This window comes from Ostrea edulis, chromosome 6 (genome assembly GCF_947568905.1).
Source record: "Ostrea edulis chromosome 6, xbOstEdul1.1, whole genome shotgun sequence".
Classification (NCBI taxonomy): domain Eukaryota; kingdom Metazoa; phylum Mollusca; class Bivalvia; order Ostreida; family Ostreidae; genus Ostrea; species Ostrea edulis.
In genome coordinates this window covers 81,212,115-81,233,344 of record NC_079169.1, presented here as the reverse complement: position 1 = coordinate 81,233,344, position 21,230 = coordinate 81,212,115, and the positions used below count along the sequence as shown (strand labels likewise).

General features: G+C 34.5%; 1 protein-coding gene across 1 annotated transcript in view; it reads left to right on the top strand.

Moving 5' to 3' along the window:
• LOC125672540 (uncharacterized) overlaps positions 1-19,457 on the top strand; it is a 34,164-nt gene extending 14,707 nt beyond the window's left edge. Inside the window, exons 6-16 of the mRNA XM_048908736.2 lie at positions 2,889-2,925; positions 3,090-3,125; positions 5,119-5,185; positions 5,568-5,676; positions 9,024-9,108; positions 10,105-10,270; positions 10,877-11,073; positions 11,651-11,829; positions 13,341-13,519; positions 15,010-15,097; positions 17,757-19,457. Of these exons, the coding sequence (XP_048764693.2) occupies positions 2,889-2,925; positions 3,090-3,125; positions 5,119-5,185; positions 5,568-5,676; positions 9,024-9,108; positions 10,105-10,270; positions 10,877-11,073; positions 11,651-11,829; positions 13,341-13,519; positions 15,010-15,097; positions 17,757-18,028 (1,415 nt within the window). The 3' untranslated portion in view covers positions 18,029-19,457. The remainder of the gene's footprint in view (positions 1-2,888; positions 2,926-3,089; positions 3,126-5,118; positions 5,186-5,567; positions 5,677-9,023; positions 9,109-10,104; positions 10,271-10,876; positions 11,074-11,650; positions 11,830-13,340; positions 13,520-15,009; positions 15,098-17,756) is intronic.
• Positions 19,458-21,230: the final 1,773 nt, after the last annotated feature.

The window sequence follows — 21,230 nt, the reverse complement described above, 5'->3', positions numbered from 1 at the left end:
ATAGACAAATAAAAATGTATTTGATGATGTCATTTATTTTAATCCTTTCAACTAAAGCATGGTATCAAGTAGTTTTAATTTAAGCACTACAATCAAAATGTGAGACATTAAATATTTTGTTAGAGTAAAAATAATTCTGACACGTGATAACAGCTGAATTGACACTTTCATGTGAGCCATGCATTAAAAGCTCCCCAGAGTAGGAGACATATACCACACTCAGTTGATGATTATAGGAAGTAATAATGGTTATGCTTTATTTAGAGGAGGTAGCCCGATTAGTACACCGTACTATTCTTCCTTGGGGCCTTCTGAAATACAGACAATATACTCATAATATGATACGTGCAATCAAAGATATGAATAAAATGACAATGAATGAAATGATAGATTCCGTGATCATATACAAAGTGGTATTTGAAACAAGTATGGAGTTCATTATTCATGGTATAGAAGAGGTGCATGTTGTACAAGAGGGGGAAAAAAGGGGTGGGGGAGTGAAAAGATATACATATGTATTTAAGAACATATATTTAAAAATATGTACTTACATTCACTGAATCTTTTCTCTTATATTTCTTTTGAAATTGACATTGCTTTCATCATGTAGTAAATACATGTTTGTTGCAAACTAGTTAGATCTGGTTTTCTAGTACCACCTGTCTGCAAAATCGTTACCATATGGAGTGTCATCAAGGTCAAAGGGTGCATTGGCTGTTCCATTTAACATAACAAATGGGTCAACCATATAATATTTTAGATCTTAATTTTAGTTTATATTTTTAGATAATACATAAGAATATAAATATAAACAATGAAATGCCTTTCTTTGTTGTTTCATTGGGTGATCCAGGTAGCTATCAGTGCAGAAAAAATTTGCATAACCTTCATCACCCAAGGAAACAACAAAGAAAGCATTTTATTGTTTTAATAACGACAGCATATCTGTCGTTTGTGTTTAAGGGTCACAGTAAACAGACTCTTGAAAACAACATCAAAACAAAGCTTGAATCATTGAAACAGAAAGGTTCACACAGATCATGTTGTAAAGAAAAAAATAATTGGCACATACGGGTAGATGGGCTTAATACATTTGATAGACCAAATTTAATTAAACGTGTTGTAATTCACACTGCACACCACCCCACCCCCACCACCCCCAGTATAGTGGGAGAGGTCCGTTTTTAGACATATTTAATTCATTTTTATAGCATACTAGGTATATATTATTTAAAGCATAATGTATTACAGAAAACTACTAAAATTCCACATCATGCAGTGTAAAAAAAAATGTCTTGATCGTATATGTAGTTTGAATTTTTATTTATACATTATATATCCATTACCCTTGCACCAATGTTATTTATTTCAATTGTCAATGCAGAATCTTTTTTTCCTGGAATCACCTAAATATAATCTTCATATCTTGTCAAAGGGTATTTTCCCCCACAGAGTAGGTGTTAACGTTTTTATACGCCCGTCAAAGAAGGAAATGGGACGTATTATGGTCTCTCTGTCCGGACCTTGTGGGCAGGATACAGACAATGGGGCAAGGACCATTAAACTTGGTACACATACGTCTCATGCCAAGTGAAAATATTACATAGAGAGTACATGTACATGATTTGTCTTGTTTTTTCGATGCAAAGAAAGTATGTCACACCCTGATGATTGCTAATACTACTTGAAGGCAAGTTCTACAAATCATGGTGTAAGAAAAACGCCCTATATTAGCTTTTCACGAGTGTATTATGTACCATTGGCGGTACTTTTGTTAGGCCAATTCAACTTAATTAGTAGATTATCATCCAGGGTCACCAAAAAGTATGGGGCAGGTGGGAGGATTTTATTTTTTAATTTTTATTTTCTGATAAAAATATTATGCTAATGACAAACGAGTTTTTGACAACAGAAGTGTATCATATAATGTCAGATGGATATCAGTCTATGCTTATTTCACAGACGAATTCCAGTTAAAGCTTTAATTTCAAACACAGAAAGATACCAAACTTATCAAGATTTACACCCGTAAGAATGCGAGAATTTAAGAAAACAATATCTATTTTCTTCATGTGGCCTGGCTTTTCATGTTACTAATTCTGGAAATGTACACAAAAAGTGTAAATACCCGAGTCGGACATGAAAATTTTCCGGAAATCGCAAGTTCCGCAAAATAAAAAAATTTGGGGTGGGTCGATTTTTGAGGGGCGGACGGGGATGATAATCTATCAATTAAGTTGAATTGGCCTTATGATTCTTCTAATGGAAAAGGGATGGGGATTAACTCCTTCAGTAGTTGTTCTTTTTTACTTCAAGAAGTTTCTTCTTTTAATTATTCATGATTATATAGCAAACAAAAATTAGGATCATTGAAATAGCCCTGCAAACAAGGTTTAGATGTTCTAGAGGAATCAGCCTGTTTATGTATCCATTTTCTGTCTGTCTCTCCGACTCTGCACCTAGGCAACAACATTGTAATGGATATACCTAGGCAACGACATTGTAATGGATACCTAGGCAACGACATTGTAATGGATACCTAGGCAACGACATCGTAATGGATACCTAGGCAACGACATTGTAATGGATACCTAGGCAACAACATTGTAATGGATACCTAGGCAACGACATTGTAATGGAAAGGCAATTCAGAAGTTCATACTTGGTGCAAAGGCTGCTCTTGACCAGATGATATGTAATGACTCATCACAAAATCTGAAGCCCATTCTGTTCTTAGGGTTCTCCAGGTTTTGAAAGATAAACTAATTGTACCACAAACATGCAACACTTTCTATATACATGTATATAATTATGTCATTGCAAGCCAGGTGACTGTTTAATTAAGCCCAAATGGGTCTCTTGTTTTCAAAATGTAATAAATTTTGCAGATGATCTACCAACCTATGAAGAGGCTATGATAATAATGTAAGTGCTCTGACCATATGAAATATTGTCAGTTTTAATACATGAACTGGTTTCATTATTAAAAATGATTTGATTAATTTCAAAATTACATGTGCATATAAGCAAGAAGTTTAGACTGTCAGTGAATACTCTGATTTTACATTAATGAAATCTTTTAATTGCAGTGACACCCACAATGATTACAGGGAACAGCCACCAGGGTAAGAATTTTACAACAGAAGCACTGGTGCAGTGTATCAACTTTTTAGCTCACCTGAACCATGTAGGTTTAAGTGTAGCTGTTGTGGCCAAAAACAAAACAGTATTACTGGCCAGTTTTTCACAAAAAATACAGGCCTTTGTGGACATTGAAAAAAAGTTGGCATGTCTGATGTTCAATTTAAAGTTCAGAACATGCATAGAAATGGGATGTAGGTTAGATGAATCATTATGTGTGAGCATTGTCTTACACCGTGTATCAGAACTTGATGGTCCAATCAGAAACTTTTTCTTTTGTGTTTTTGATGTGCCCATCTTTGTAATTTCTATTGGGCGGAGTAGTGCAGTAATAGAGATTTCGTTCCAGAAATGATTTCTTGTCAGTAATTTATTTTACCCCTTCAAATGAAGGGGGGGGGGGGGGTATTATACAGGAATCAGCTGTTCAATAACTATTACATGTATTTGATTACTTCCTAAATTGATTATTGATTTAACTTACACCAATGGTGAGTTCATGTGACAATGATTATCTCTAGTTATTTTGAGTTCAGGTCATAGGTCAGATCAACAGAGCACAATGATGAAAGAAAATAGTTTTTGGGCTTTATCTGATACATATATTAATAAGGAAATTCAGATGCTGAAATAATTAATCTTACGTCAGTGACTACATGATACAAGGATCATTTCTGTGATTTCGGCCTAAAAAAATCAAATTCCTTTGTCTTTCTGATAAAAAGTTTTTCATCACTCCTATTGAGATATAACTAGCTGCAAGTGAAGTATCAATGTCAGATTTAGACCTATGCTTGGTGCTGAAGGCTGAAGCAGCTAGGGTAATACATTGTAAGTAAATGTAACATGTACACATAACACAAGTGTTTGCCGGGACACTCTACCTCTGTAAGGTCTCATGCTGAGTATTTACTGTTAAAATGAGCAGTCACTTCGTATTTTTACGTCGTATGAGTGGGATTGTACCCACAATCTCCTGGTCAAGAAGTGAATACTCTAACCACTTATAGCCACCATGTCTGGTCAAATGCAGTTATCCATATAAAATATATTGAAATTGTTGCCTATCAGGTATTCATGTATATGCTGAGAATGTTTTAATGTTTATTGCCAGTGATGTAAAAAAAAAAATGCATGTACAAATTTTACAAATAGCAGCGCGAAGAATGATTTTAAAGCTACATGGTGCACCGTGGAGTGCTTTCACAGTGTGTCACGGTACACATTTGTGTAATGGAATATATCTGCACCATTCTGCACAGTGCACATGTTGTAATACAAACCATTTCACATAATGTGCTGTCCAGGGTGGGCCATGAAAAATTCTGGAGCTGTGCTGTATGTATGGTATAGACCTAATTTGGCCTCCTTTCTGTCTGATTGGCTGAGACAACATCAACTTGTCTTTGAACAACTGTGAACCAATTTTTAAGATATAAAAAAATAATGTACTGAATTCCATACCTGTCCAGACTTTTGTACAAAAGGATGACTGTTCAGCTATTAAATTAAATAGAAGTGTGTTCTGTTTCGGGGTGTTCAGAATATTAATATGACTACAGTAAAACAGTTACAGCAAACCTCCAGGGCCAGTGAAAAATAGTTCGTTATAACCAAACTTCCTTATATCCAGTAATTTTTTTTTTGATATTTGCTTCTAAAGGGGAATGAATATTACTTTAAAATAAGCGTGTGTTTGTAACTTATAAGCATGATAAATTAAAAGTGTGTTTTGCTGTAATTGTCTAGTAGAGAACCAAGTTTTTCTCCCGAATGATGGCATATCATATGTTAGTAATATCAAACTTGGCAAAATTGTTACGCCATAGAAGTTGGAAACAATCCGAATTCTTACATGGCCGCTTAAGCTTCTGGTTGATTGATACATTTTCTATAATTGTAAATTATGGTGAATTTGTGATAGTGCATACACAAGACCCTGAAGATGCTGAGTGCTTTTAATTTTTATGGTTTTAGGAATGGAAGACAAGATGACGGTGATATTGGAAATTCCTCGTTAGAAAGTTTGGATGAAGAAGAAAGGGTAGAGAGAGAGAAATCTATACTTTTATACAGAAATGTATACTTATCAATCTGATTAAAATCAAATCCTATGGTATTGTCTTGAACCAAAAGTAGGTCACTGGCCTCCTGAAAGTTTCTGACTATACATTGTACATACATAAATTGTGTCTGGATCAGATCTTGGACACTACGAGGCCAGATTAGCGATTTATTTTATCATGGTAGTGAATGATTAGTTTTATAGAGATTTATTTGACTATCATGGTAGTGAATGATGAGTTTTATAGAGATTTATTTTATCATTTCATTGGAAAAGTTAGTGGTGTTAAATGAAGCTCTTGTAGAATGCATAGAGTATATCCCTCAAAGAAAAAGTCTAGAGTGCTTGTTTACTATTTCAGCTTCCATCTCCTTCAACAACTGACCAGAACAGACGAAATACTCTGGGTGAACGACGAGATTTGTATGTGGTTCCTGATTCAGGAAACAATGCTGACACAGACCCACCAGGTGTGTTTAGAGATCATGTCATTCAGTCAGTTCCTCTCAAACATGGAAATGTTTATAGATCACGTCATTCAGTCAATTCCTCTTAAACATGGAAATGTTTATATATCATATCATTCAGTCAGTTCCTCTTAAACATGGAAATGTTTATAGATCATGTCATTCAGTCAGTTCCTCTCAAACATGGAAATGTTTATAGATCACGTCATTCAGTCATTTCCTCTCAAACATGGAAATGTTTATAGATCACGTCATTCAGTCAGTTCCTCTCAAACATGGAAATGTTTATAGATCACGTCACAGGGCTCGAAATTAGCGAGAAATACTCGCAAATTGCGAGTAGATTTGAAAAATAGCGAGTAAAAATAGTGGACACTCGCAAATCTTAGCGAGTGGGGATTTACAAACCATGATCGTATCGTATCCGTTTTAAGCCGCGATGCGCCATTCCCTTTCTTAAACTTGCACTCAAAATCATACAAACGCTTACATGAACGAATGATTTCAACAACCATTTCTATCCGGATTTTCTTTTATGATTTTTTAAGAAACTCGGCGTCAAACAAATGCTTTAGAGGTCGGACATCGCATTATATAATGAAAAATATAGACCTGTTTACTTATAGGGGTGATTAAATTGACTTGGTAAAACATAAATTCCGATTTCTTGTTAGATAAATGAATAACAAAAAAGCTCATACTTGGAATTCAAGTCTTCCAGTAGTTAATTTAATCAGAATTTTCTATCTACATCAATTCATTTTCATACTGAGGTCGGGTTGTAGTCGCGGCACGAGTGCACTGCTCGCCGTGTAGGCGATTACCAAAAACAAAAAACAAAAAAATCATGGGACTCGTGATCGTGCTGCTTATAAACCACGAGTCTGGGATTCACTTTGAAAAATTACTCGTGACAACCCTGACGTGGCATAAAATTGGAAGACATTGGATCTATACCTGCAGTAAACAGGTTGTGAATATTTGAGGTGCGATGGTCAAGAGACCTAAACATTGCATCATATGACTTACGTAAATTAGTGTTTTGTCCAAATGATGCCTGTTGACCCACTAGGCTCAGTAATGGTGGGGAAAATCATTGATTTAAAAAACAATATGAAAAAAAGAGCACTGCTTCATTATTTTTATTTTAGCTTGTAGGTTTTCATTTTAGCCTGTGGATCTTTTACCCACAGGCTAAAATTAGCCTGTGGAAGAAAAAGTTAATTTCGACCCCTGCGTCATTCAGTCAGTTCCTCTCAAACATGGAAATGTTTATAGATCACGTCATTCAGTCATTTCCTCTCAAACATGGAAATGTTTATATATCATGTCATTCACTAAGTTCCTCTTAAACATGGAAATGTTTATAGATCACGTCATTCAGTCAGTTCCTCTTAAACATGGAAATGTTTATAGATCACGTCATTCAGTCATTTCCTCTCAAATGTGGAAATGTTTATAGATCATGTCATTCAGTCAGTTCCTCTTAAACATGGAAATGTTTATATATCACGTCATTCAGTCAGTTCCTCTTAAACATGGAAATTACTTTCTCTTTTATCTTATGTGGAATAAAGGTTCATCATTATGTACACACAATATGGGATACTGGAACTAAAAATTTTGGAACTCATCAGAAAAAGAAGTTATGGCTTCACATGCTTACTTTCCCCTTTATTACCACGGAGTGTATTACATAGCTCATCATTTTTTTTTTTTACCTGCAAATGTCAAATTATTATCTGGTCACTTTATATGATAGTAAGAATAGCTGTGCAAATGCAAGATTGGACGAAGGAATTGAACTCACTGAGTATACTGAAGAAGAAACCCCCCTCCTACACACACACACACACACACACACACACACACACCCCCCCCCCCCCCCCCATGATTTTGGATAGAACTACCTTTCTTCTTGCTTACTAAGAATTTTCAGACAAATATGAAATTGGCATCTTTTACCCCGATATACCGTATTGAGATTGAAATTTTACTTTCCTGTAGAAATCATGCATTAATCAATTTCAGTAAAGCATTTGATTATGTTTGGAGCATTGGACTTTTAAATGTTCTTTATTCATAGGAATGTTGATTAGAAAATGATCATTTAAAGCAAAATTCTTCATTTTGATGCTTCATTATACTCCCTACAAATGAAGGAATCAGCATGTCCGTCTGTCTGTCTGTTCATCTGTCTGTAGAGTCTGACATGCTTTTGTCTGGATATTTGCCAAGATTGATTAGAGCATGGATTTTCCTGAAAAGTGGACTCATTATTCACCAAATGAAGATATGCACCTGATGTTTTCATCATGATTGGAAATTTCTAAAATTACTTGGGTGACCTATTGCAATTGGTCAGTGCCCGTCTTCATGTGTCATCCATCAAGAATTGAACATTATTAACTTCTTGATAACTACTGTTACATTTTTTTTCAAATTTGGTATAAAGCTTCTCTGGGAAAAGGGGTACATGAATTATAAATTTCAGGACTCTTGCTCTCCTGGGCTTGACAAAAACTGCCAAAAATTTACCAATTTTCTAAAATTTTCTTCATTACAACTGCAAATCTATAAGAAAAACTAAATGCATTGTGATATAGAGCGGGAAGTCCTCTACCAAAATTTTATGATCACCGGGGTACAGGATCTGACTCCAGGGCAGGGCCAAATTTGGTATATAATGTTTATGTGTAAAACATATAAATAAAATCTTTAGTAAACAGAAACTTAATCATGTTAATGGATACTTAAAATGGGAAGGTAGTCCTTTGCCAAAATTGTAAATTTCATGATCCCAGGGGTTGGGGTTTTGGTACCTGAATGAGGCCAAAATGGTCAGTGATTAAATGTGTTAAAAAGTTAAAAATTGAATATTATTGCAATTGGTCTCTGTCTGTTGTGTGTTAACAATTGAACATCTCTTAACTTCTTCTAGATAACTACCATTCCAATTCTTTTCAAAAGCATCTTTGGGACAAAGAGGGGATATAAATTGTTAATTTCAGGACTTCTTCACCACCACCCCAACCCCCCAACCCCCACCAGGTCCTCAGGGGAAGGACAAAACTGCCAAAAATTCATTAATTTTCAAAAATCATCTCTTCAACTGCACACCAATTGTTTAAATCTTACAGAAAGGTTTTCCATAGTTTCTTTTATAGAATACTTGATAATAGCAAAGGCAATTTATTCTATTATGAGTTAATTGGAATACAGTATGGTAAGAAATATAGATATTCTTTTATATGTTGATATGATATTTGAATTTCTTAGCATTTTCTTACTCTTAAATACTGTAATAAATACGCACAGATGTAATGGATTGGATTTTTTTAATGTTACAGGAGCTACAGTTGTGGATAGTCACGTGATGTGGCGTCAGTCCTTAGGACAATCTGTCTGTGCAGAGGAGGGGCGAAGTGCAGAAAGGTAGGATCTTCTAAAACGTGACAACAATCAGAAAAACTGGATGTCCGTAGTTCAAGCTGATTAAGACTGCTTAAAGTTTTCCCCCAAACTTATATTTAATTAGAATAAAATGTTTCTGATGTGTTTGTGAATATTTTAGTTAAGTGTTCAAACAGCAGTTCAACACATTGGAAAAGAAAGTTAATGATTGTCAAGAAAATTTACATCATCATATCTGATATCCAGAGAAACTAGAATAAATATTTGAATAAAGACACTCCCAAAGATTAGTTGATACCTAATTTTAAACATTTTGTGTGTGCAGACCTGCTGAATATTTAGCAATATAGGTAGAAGTCAAGCAATTTATTTTTAATCCAGTCTCCAGTCAACTGGGGCCAGTTGTACAAAAGTTAGCTGAGTTTATCTGACAGTTAACATAAAGTTAATGCTATGTAAATGTTCAAGTCAATGGCAAGTTAACTGTCAGTAACCTTCATGCAACTGGGTCCAAATTTAGAAGTTAAACCCCAATCTCTCCAAACTGTAAAATTAGTATTCTTCCTTTTGTGGATGACAACGTTCCCTGCATGATTTTTGATCTTGTGCACAAGTGCTCTTTACTGTGATGACTTGCTTCCAAGCAAAGACACCATTAAAAGTGTTAAAGCTACACAGAATAATACTGTAATGCACACGGATAAAATTAGTCATTCTGCATGTCATTTACATGATGGAGAGTGAATACAATGAAATTGAGTATGAAATTTAATTTTTTAAATTTTTAAATGAACTTCATTGAATTTCTAGGGAGAAAGGAAAATGTTGCTAAACAATGTTTTGATTTCTACGGAGGAAAGAAAAATCTAACTGAACAATGCTTCATGTAGACTTCAACTTATGACATGAAAATTTTCATAATTTTTGACATTAGTGGTTAATATAATTATTTGATATTTATTATGTGTAATGTTAATAGTTTATGAGTTGATTTTTGATTTATGCTTTTTCTGTCAGAGAGGAAGAGTCGAGATCTCGCCTGCAGAGGTTTATACACCGCCGTATGGAGAATGTTTCATTTAACCAGCTGTGCTGTGCTTTCTTTCTGGTGACTGGGGTTCTCGCAGTCATCGTCTTTTTAGGGGTCTTCCCAGCCAGTTTTGTATATCTAGATTACCATAAGGTAATGATTTTAGTTATGCATAAGTACTGGGTTCTGTCACATATCCATTGATTCCTATCCCATATCCACTGGATCCTATCACATATCCACTGGTTCCTATCACATATCCACTGGTTCCTATCACATATCCACTGGATCCTATAACATATTCACTGGGTCCCATCACATATCCATTGGATCCTATCACATATCCACTGGGTCCTGTCAAATATCCATTGATTCCTATCACATATTCACTGGGTCCTATCACATTTTCACTGGATCCTATCACATATCCACTGGGTCCTCTCATATATCCACTGGGTCATGTCACATATCCACTGGGTCATGTCACATATCCACTGGGTCCTATCATATATCCACTGGGTCATGTCACATATCCACTGGGTCCTATCATATATCCACTGGGTCATGTCACATATCCACTGGGTCCTAGAGGTAGGACAATGACACTTATATTTCTTAAAGATAAATTTTATATAAGATAAATTTTACGAGACAGTCATTGTAATATAGGTGTGTAGAATCTAATAATAACCCTGTTTAACAAAGTATTACTGTATGATGATATTTTGTATAGTGTTGGATTGTGTTTCTGTTCAATAGATGGCCTTGAAATATAACAAAGTGACAGGGGTGGTTGACAGATCCACCACGTACGAGTTTGGCTGTTACATCTTGGGGCCCAGTGTTGGTTTCCTAGAATTTGATGCAGTTGCTCACACCGTGTCCAAAACTCACGGGATCTTTACTCTGGATAAGCTGCCTATTGAAATATCATATCATGTGCAATACTTTATAAAGTAAGAATATCAGTCATAATGTAGACAGTTCTATATTTAGAATTATAATTATGTTTATGATTATGCAAACAATATAGCATGATAATAAAATGTTTCTTCATGAAATAATTTTAGTTTATGGAATCCCATAAAGAAAAGTACATGCAGATGTGGTAGACTATTTATAGTTCAACTTTGAATTGTCATGCATTTTATATTAGTAAGGCCAAAAAAGATTAATAAACAGTTTCTCAGGCCTAAAATTTCAAATTCTGATGAGGTAGGCAGTGTTTCTTTTACTTGACTGTAGCATGAGTTATCTTTCCTTTCTATGTGACTGTAACATGGGTTACCTTTTCTTTCTCATGTTAAGAGCAAGCAATGGAATTTCATTAAAACCTACTGAAAGTTTTCCTAGAAATCTTAATTATAAACATAAGAGTAATCTCATTTACATAAATAAACAAATAAGAATTGAAAAAGAAAATATTCCATGTGTTACCTTTTTAACTGATGCAGCTGTGCCTGAGAAACTATTGATTAATTTTTTTTTGCCTTAGATTTTCAATAGATATTAAGAGTTGGTTTACAATTCTAGAAAGAAAGAATTGGGACTTCTACACAGAGAGTTTGGGTCGAACTATGATGAAGTGATTAGGAGTGTGATAGAGAGTGAAATCAAGAACCTTGCTGTCCCATTCTCTGTGGATCAGTACCGATTACAGCGCTCCATGCTGGAAAAATATTTTCATGAAAAACTGAAAGGCAGACTTGGAGGTAACACTGAAGAAAAAAAAATTTCTTTCGATTTAGTGAATACTGCATGTAGAATCATTTATTTTTGTGGTTCCTAATATTTTCATAGTTTGAGAAAAATAAGGCTTATGTTTTTGGGAACTTTTGTATTAGTTAATTATCTCCTGTCAATAGAGATGTTGTTTGTATTAGTTAATTATCTCCTGTGTATAGAGATGTTGTTTGTATTAGTTAATTATCTCCTGTCTATAGTGATGTTGTTTGTATTAGTTAATTATCTCCTGTGTATAGAGATGTTGTTTGTATTAGTTAATTATCTCCTGTGTATAGAGATGTTGTTTGTAATAGTTAATTATCTCCTGTGTATAGAGATGTTGTTTGTATTAGTTAATTATCTCCTGTGTATAGAGATGTTGTTTGTAATAGTTAATTATCTCCTGTGTATAGAGATGTTGTTTGTATTAGTTAATTATCTCCTGTGTATAGAGATGTTGTTTGTAATAGTTAATTATCTCCTGTGTATAGAGATGTTGTTTGTAATAGTTAATTATCTCCTGTGTATAGAGATGTTTGTATTAGTTAATTATCTCCTGTGTATAGAGATGTTGTTTGTATTAGTTAATTATCTCCTGTGTATAGAGATGTTGTTTGTAATAGTTAATTATCTCCTGTGTATAGAGATGTTGTTTGTAATAGTTAATTATCTCCTGTGTATAGAGATGTTGTTTGTAATAGTTAATTATCTCCTGTGTATAGAGATGTTGTTTGTATTAGTTAATTATCTCCTGTGTATAGAGATGTTGTTTGTAATAGTTAATTATCTCCTGTCTATAGAGATGTTGTTTGTATTAGTTAGTTATCTCCTGTGTATAGAGATGTTGTTTGTATTAATTAATTATCTCCCGTGTATAGAGATGTTGTTTGTAGTAGTTAATTATCTCCTGTGTATAGAGATGTTGTTTTGTGTTAGTTAACTTTCTTCTGTGTGTAAAGGTTTTGTTTGTGTTAAGTTTTGCCCTCTGTTTGGGTGTTACATGTATTAGGTATCTTTTCCCTGTTTTTCAACAATTTGTTGATATGTAGCTACTATAACATGAACAAAAATGGCATCCATGAAATATAACATATACAGATATACATAGATAGATAAATACAGTCAAACCTCATTATCTCAAACTCAGTGGGACCGAGAAAAAACTTCGAGATATCAGAGGATTTGAGATATGGAGGGTAAAACACTTAAAGAATAAATTGTTGGGACTTCTTAATCAGTTTGACATATCCATTGTATTCGAGATAACAGTATTTGAGGTACCGAAGTTCAATTGTAATTACTAAATAGATCAACATCCAAAGTGTCGGATATGAATATAGATAAGAGGTTAAATAAATAAGGATATTTAAAGCACTAAAATGACCAGTGACATATTTGTTCACATCGTTGGTAATTTTTAGTGCTAATTATAGATTCTTGATCGCATTAGGGACACTGTATGAGTGCTTGCTTTCTAACTGCAAGATTTTTTTCACAGGAGATTGTTGTGCCGATTGTTGTCCCAGCAGCTGCAACAATGCCACAATTTGTGCATTCTGTCCTCCATCGAGTTCCTGTAATAGGGCCTTCCATGTGAATGTGGAGTTTTTCCACTTGGGTAGGGTGGATATCCCTGAAGTGGTAACAGAGAGGTACCTCACTAGGACTTTGCTCAAGGTCAGTATTAAGACCCAATTGATGTCAAAACACACATATATGTATGTACATTGTATATCATGGAAGGAAAAAAACTGATCCAATGTAAATCCTGTGATAGCAAGTGCAGCGAGCTCTAAAAATTAGGACAGAGAAAATTTCAAGTGTACGCCATGGTCAAATGATTTTTCAATGTTTTAAATAAAAAGTCCTGTAATACTTTTAGCCACCCTCACAATGATATTCCTTAATATTGCAAAGCAGTGACATCTTGTGTCTTGAAATGATTAACTTGCATAAATTCACACGATATCATCTTAGCCTTGCAATTCCTTGCACAGTGCAGTGCATATGTATATACTGTAAAACACAGTTATAATGAATCTCCAAAGCTTGCGAAAAACAGTTCATTATAATCAAATTTTACTATATCTGATAAAAGTTTCATTATTTTCCGCTCGTAGGGGAATAAACATCACTTTGCATTAAGCGTGGCTTCGTTATTAGGGTGTGTTATAAGCAGGTTTTACTGTATATTGAGTTTGAGTATGTCTAACATACAACAACGCTGTATTGATTTTATTGGGGCAAGATGATATAGATGACTCATTTGTTGATAGATTGATTGTATCTTGTTTAACGTTTCTCTCCAGATGTGGTTACATTTTCAGGTTACCCCGAGTCACTCGGGTGACCTATTGCCATTGGTCTTCATCCATTGTCGTCCATTGTCTTTTAATAATTCTACATTATTAATTTCTTGAAAAACATAAGGTCATTCGTTACCATTTTTGGTGTGAAGCTTCTTTAGGATAAGAGGAATGTAAATTGTGAAATTTATGATCTTATCTTCCCCAGGTCCTCATGGGTGAGGCCAAAACTGCAAAAAAAATGCCAAAATTTCAAAATTCTTCTTCTCTATTTCCACACAGGTAGGAGATAAACGAAATGCATGGTTATGATGCCCATGAAGCCTTTAATTTACCAAAATTTTGAAATTCATGGCCTCTTGTTCAGGGGTTCAGTCTCTAGGGTAGTGCCAATATGACCATATAGTAAAGATATATTAAATCTTAGAAAATCTTCTCTACTTGTAGACATGTGTAAGATAAATGCATGTTTATGATGTCCATGAAGATCTCTACCTAAATTGTGAAAATCATGGCCCCTGGGTTAGGGGTTTAAGCCCTAGGATGGGGTCAATATGACTCTCTAGTGAAATATATTAAATCTAGTAAAATCTTTACTCTCAGACATATGCGAGGGAAAAATGAGATGCATGGTTATGATGTCCATGAAGATCTCTACCTGAATTATGAAAATCATGATTCCTGGGTTAGGTCTTAGGTCCTAGGGTGGGACCAATATGGCTCTCTAGTGAAAATGCATTAAATCTTAGAAAAATCTTCTTCTCTACTCTCAGATATATGTGAGAAAAACTAAATGCTTGGTTATGATGCCTCTGTATTTGGTGAATGTTCATTTCCTAATGTCAACTTTCTGACCTACAGGAAAATGTTGATAGAGAAGTTTTCATTCAGGAGAAAATGGTACAGACTACAAAAACATTACAACAAACAAAGAAAATACGCAACACAGGTAAGTTTACATGTTTCAAGTATGTTTTATTTAACAAAAAACAAATTTTACTTTCCCATTAGAGAAATACCAAATACATGTACTGTAAATCATTTATGTTTTCATATAAAATGCTTTATTACTTGACCAAAAAACCATAAATCACACATCTGATATTTTATGATGTTTTATTACAATACCTATACCAAAATAACAAATACTGATATCTTTTACATTTTGTGATGCTTTATAATCTCTACATGTGTGTGGTATGTGTGTGTATAACACTGAGCTTGTAGACACTCTACAGGTGTATGGTATGGGTGTGTGTGAGTAACACTGAGCTTGTAGACACTCTACAGGTGTGGTGTATGTGTGTGTAACACTGAGCTTGTAGACACTCTACAGGTGTGTGGTATGTGTGTGTGTGTAACACTGAGCTTGTAGACACTCTACAGGTGTGTGGTATGTGTGTGTGTGTATAACACTGAGCTTGTAGACACTCTACAGGTGTGTGATATGTGTGTGTAACACTGAGCTTGTAGACACTCTACAGGTGTGTGGTAAGTGTATGTGTGTGTATAACACTGAGCTTGTAGACACTCTACAGGTGTCTGTGTGTATATAACACTGAGCTTGTAGACACTCTACAGGTGTGTGATATGTGTGTGTGTGTAACACTGAGCTTGTAGACACTCTACAGGTGTGTGGTAAGTGTATGTGTGTGTATAACACTGAGCTTGTAGACACTCTACAGGTGTGTGTGTATGTGTGTGTGTAACACTGAGCTTGTAGACACTCTACAGGTGTGTGGTATGTGTGTGTGTGTAACACTGAGCTTGTAGACACTCTACAGGTGTGTGGTATGTGTATGTGTGTAACATTGAGCTTGTAGACACTCTACAGGTGTGTGGTATGTGTGTGTGTGTAACACTGAGCTTGTAGACACTCTACAGGTGTGTGGTATGTGTGTGTGTGTATAACACTGAGCTTGTAGACACTCTACAGGTGTGTGATATGTGTGTGTAACACTGAGCTTGTAGACACTCTACAGGTGTGTGGTAAGTGTATGTGTGTGTATAACACTGAGCTTGTAGACACTCTACAGGTGTCTGTGTGTATATAACACTGAGCTTGTAGACACTCTACAGGTGTGTGATATGTGTGTGTGTGTAACACTGAGCTTGTAGACACTCTACAGGTGTGTGGTAAGTGTATGTGTGTGTATAACACTGAGCTTGTAGACACTCTACAGGTGTGTGTGTATGTGTGTGTGTAACACTGAGCTTGTAGACACTCTACAGGTGTGTGGTATGTGTGTGTGTGTAACACTGAGCTTGTAGACACTCTACAGGCCACATTTTTTGCTCAATTGATTTGATACTTCACAATTAGTTTTGTTCTTAAAGGTGGAAGAACCCTATTGATTTTAGGGTCAAAGGTCAAGTCACTATGGGACTTCTTTAGAAAAAGCTTGTAGACATGCTACAGGCCACATTTTTTGCTTGATTGATTTTATAACTTTGTTATGAAGAGAGGAAGAACCCTATTGATTTTGGGGTCAAAGTCACTATGGGACTTCATAGAAAAGATTGCCTAATATAAGCCCCACTTTGCAGAGCTCTTGTCTGAATGTTCAATTTGTTATATGTAAAGGTACACTGTACTTATCCAGAAGATGATATCTTTTTACACATGCTTTCAGAAATGATAGTTGTCAAGCAATGTCATAAGAGCATGTGCATGGTTTTTTCTTTTCGCATTTGGTTAACTACCACTATAATGTTGGGGGTGCTCAATAGGATGAATACGGTTACTGTACAGTTTTAGACACATGTGCAGGGACCTTTTTTTAATTATATTTTCATGATTTATTTATTATGTTTTATCAAAGTTTGAAAGTTTCGCATGCACTAATATACGATAAGTTGAAAAGGAGGATTGCACTAAATTTTGAGTGCACTAATTTATACATGATTTTACAGTATATGTACAAAATAATTAAGATAGCCTACTTTTATGCAAAATTTTCGGAAATTAAAGCTTATTTTAGTTATTTCAAGTATGCTATTAGTTATTGTAACTTTGTCTTCTACAAGATTTAAGTCAGATTTCGTGAGGTGTAGTGAGAAGAACCAAAAGTTACAATGAACAAATATAGACCACAAAAAAAAAAAGAAATATACTAGCATGAAAGTTACAATGAACAAGTATAGAGAAAAGAAATATACAAGCATGAAAGTTACAATGAATAAGTGTAGAGAAAAGAAATATACAAGCACTGAAAGTTACAATGAACAAATATAGAACACAAGAAAAGAACTATACAAGCATGAAAGTTACAATGAACAAGTATAGAGAAAATAAATATACAAGCATGAAAGTTACATTGAATAAGTGTAGAGAAAAGAAATATACAAGCACTGAAAGTTACAATGAACAAATATAGAACACAAAAAAAGAACTATACAAGCATGAAAGTTACAATGAACAAGTATAGAGAAAAGAAATATACAAGCACTGAAAGTTACAATGAACAAATATAGAACACAAGAAAAGAACTATACAAGCATGAAAGTTACAATGAACAAGTATAGAGAAAAGAAATATACAAACACTGAAAGTTACAATGAACAAATATAGAACACAAGAAAAGAAATATATGTGTTTACTCTTCCAGCAAATGAAATCCAGCAAGCAGCAGATGCAGAGTCACAAAAGATTGGAGTCACTGCCTCGGTCAACCGTGATGCCAACTTGACTTATGCATACATTTCAGCTCTTTCCAGCATGTTTACAAAATTGAACATTTCTCAGGAGGACCACAAGCTCTCTGTCATGATGATACGGGCGCTGGAAGATGTGGCTGTAAAGGGGAATCTCTACAGAACGTATGGTTATAATAATGGAACATTGAGTCTTTACACCAAGAATGGGATGTCAGTTGGCTAAGATTCTCATGAAATCCACATACATGTACCTGTATTTTTTACAATGAATTTGAACATTGCTCAGACAACCGGCATTGTTTATTAATAGTGCAATTGTTGTACATTTGAGATTGAAGATAGTTGTACCTAGATGAACTTTGACAAGCTGTTTTTATTTTTGAATTATATATACATATTCTAAGATCCTGATCAGTGTTGATATGGTACAATATGTACTGTGTTTGATATAATCATTGCATACTTTTTTTTTATTATTATTTACTGCAAGGTTGCTTGTACATGCAAACTTTTTTATTTTTTCATCTGGTTAAAAGTTCTTCACCTCCAGTCCGATTAAAGCAGACCCTATGATCCGTTCACGTAGATCGCTATATTTTAATCAGATTGATTCAATCATTTGATTTGTCTGTCAGGTCTAAGTTTCTATACATCATATCAACTTTAGAATCTTAGTAGGTATGGGCAAAAAAACCCCTTATATCAATTTTTAAAAATGTATCAATACTTAATTTCTTAAATAAAAACCTGAGAAGGATAAAAAAAAAAAATTAGATTTGCAACTGCAACATTATCAGACAACACTAATATTTCTCACAACCAATGCACATACTATATACTGTCTCCAACAAATGCAACCATTTCCTCTGCTTTATATGTTAAATATTTTAAAGGCATTCATAGTACTCTGTTTTCTACTTCATTTCTGTTCAACTTAAGGAGATATAGTACACCAAAGAAATTTGATATGGATGAAAAGTGGAGGGTATGTACAACAATATTTTGAAATTGAAGACTTTCAAATTTACTTTAGTTAAAAAACGCAGTTTTAGTAGAAAGCAATCTGGGGGAAAAAATTAAAACTCCTGCTGGACTCAAGCCCTCGATCTACAGTTCAGCAGTCGACCTACTAACCTACTGAGCTAGGTGATGAATTTAGACCAAGATTGGGATGACATATAGTATTCAAATTTGATTAAAATGTAATCAAAATATATGCAAATGAAATGGTTGCATGTTTTCTGAAATGTCTTGTATATAGGTTCTAAATAAGGAGCACAATATGAATTTGGAAAGTAGAAGTAGATGATGCAGTGTGACACAAAAATCAGTCATTTAGTCTATACATAAGAAATAATGGTAATGCATGATAAATTATAGACTTGATATTTTTTTTTTTGATAATCTAAGAATTTGGATCAGCATTGTATACAATGAATATGTAAAGTAGAATGTGACTATTATTTAAGACTTATTCAGTGGTTAACTATATCTAATATGCTTTATATAAAACATGTTTACTTGTCTTGTTTATGAGATAATTTATGTTTATAATTTGTATGGATTTTTATGGTTCCTGAAGCTTTATATGTATAAGCCATAAAGATTGTCCTCCTATAAAATAAGTTGAATTAAAATTTTATGAAGATGTACTTGTTGTTCTTGACAATATATTTCAGATTCACACTACAGTGGTATTGTCAGTTGTAGGTTTCTTCTTAATCTCCTTACCCACATTCATGTCGCAAGCCAGGCCTATTGTCTCCATTTACACTACTCAAATGCGGTCGGAGGTAGGGTAGGTACTACCGGACTCGGTAACCGTGGCTAGCGACGATGACCCACATTTAGCTCCAGCAGATCAACTCTCTGTTTATTGTTTGTTTATTTTCAAACAATTGCATGTTTACATCCCCCAAAACAAAGTTCAAGAGTTTGGGCGTTTTATTACTTGAATCATCATATCCGTTTCTTAAACAATGAACTTGTTTAAGTCTCAAGTTAAGGGGTGTGTGTGTTGCATCAGGTGGTTGCCATTTTTACATAAGGATCTCGTCTGGTGTAGAAGCACTCTCCGACTCTGGCGCCCTCTTCTGGTGGAAGCCCCCTCTTGCTAAGTTAATTGATATGAAACGCATCAGACAGCAAATGACCCAATGATAGGTTGTATTGGCAAATTAGATCAATGTAACGACCATAGAATTTGCGAAGTGTTGTCTATAAATGAGACTTCAAACCCCTGTAACATCAGCTTATTTATCAGTGGCCTGTCGCGATATAAAAACTTATCATACCAAGAACATGCTCTTGCGTATCGAATTAATTGAGAGACATAAACATCATTTGCAGGTGATAATGGGATATATTTGAACTTTTATCTACTACCAGAAATGTAAATGAATGTGGATTTGTAGAGATAAAAGTCTATAGGATTTGAAAAGAAAATATGCATCTCATAGTATATGCATGGCTCCGTTTGCTTTACCTTGCTACATGTACAACGGTAGGCCTATTTCCCAATATTTAGTCAATATCCTATAAATAACATACAAATGCACAGGGCATATCTTGAAATCACGAATTGGCCATGGATTTAGGGGGTCATTTAATTATTTCATTAAATGGTAGGTTAATTTATTCTTACTGCATACAGTATACTCATGGGTAGACTAATTGTGATGACAGAACTCGTATAATGAAAATACTTGATAATTTCAATATGTATATGTTAGTTTTTTTCGCAGCCTCTGTAGAATGTGTGTGTGTATATATATATATATATATTTCAATAGAGTCAAGTCCTGAAGTAATTAACATACAACTCACTTGGTTCAGTCTGATGGCAACAGGAAAATACCGTCCTAACGACCTCAATCTTTTCAACCATTTTTGCATTTGCTTCACAAAAATTGTAAAGTTCATGGTTATCAGGGGCGTATCTAGGACAATTTCAATGTGTAAGCACGAAAGATGAAACTGAAGGTTTCACCGGGGTGCGAAGTGCCGAGGTGGGAGGGGGTCGCCTCCTTCCGCTGGGGTGGGGGGGGGTCACCCCGAGAAAGTTTCGAAATATTAGGACTCATTTGCACTGCTCTGAGCATCAAAATGATTGTTACAGACATTAAATATTGTATGAGTCATTGTGATCACCATAAGTTCAGAAAAAAAATATATAACCAGTATGTAGAATACATTATAAAAAGAAAAGGTCTGATGGAATAATGATTTTATATCCGATTTTAAAAATTAAAAATATATATGAAAATCTTATATTTTGCAAACATTTATGGACAAAACTGTGTTTCGAAAATGAAAAAAAGGTGGGCACGTGCCTATATGAGCTTAACGAAGATACGCCCCTGCATATTCATAAACGTTTTACATAACTACAATGATTGGTTTCACAAGCAAGATATACTCCAAAA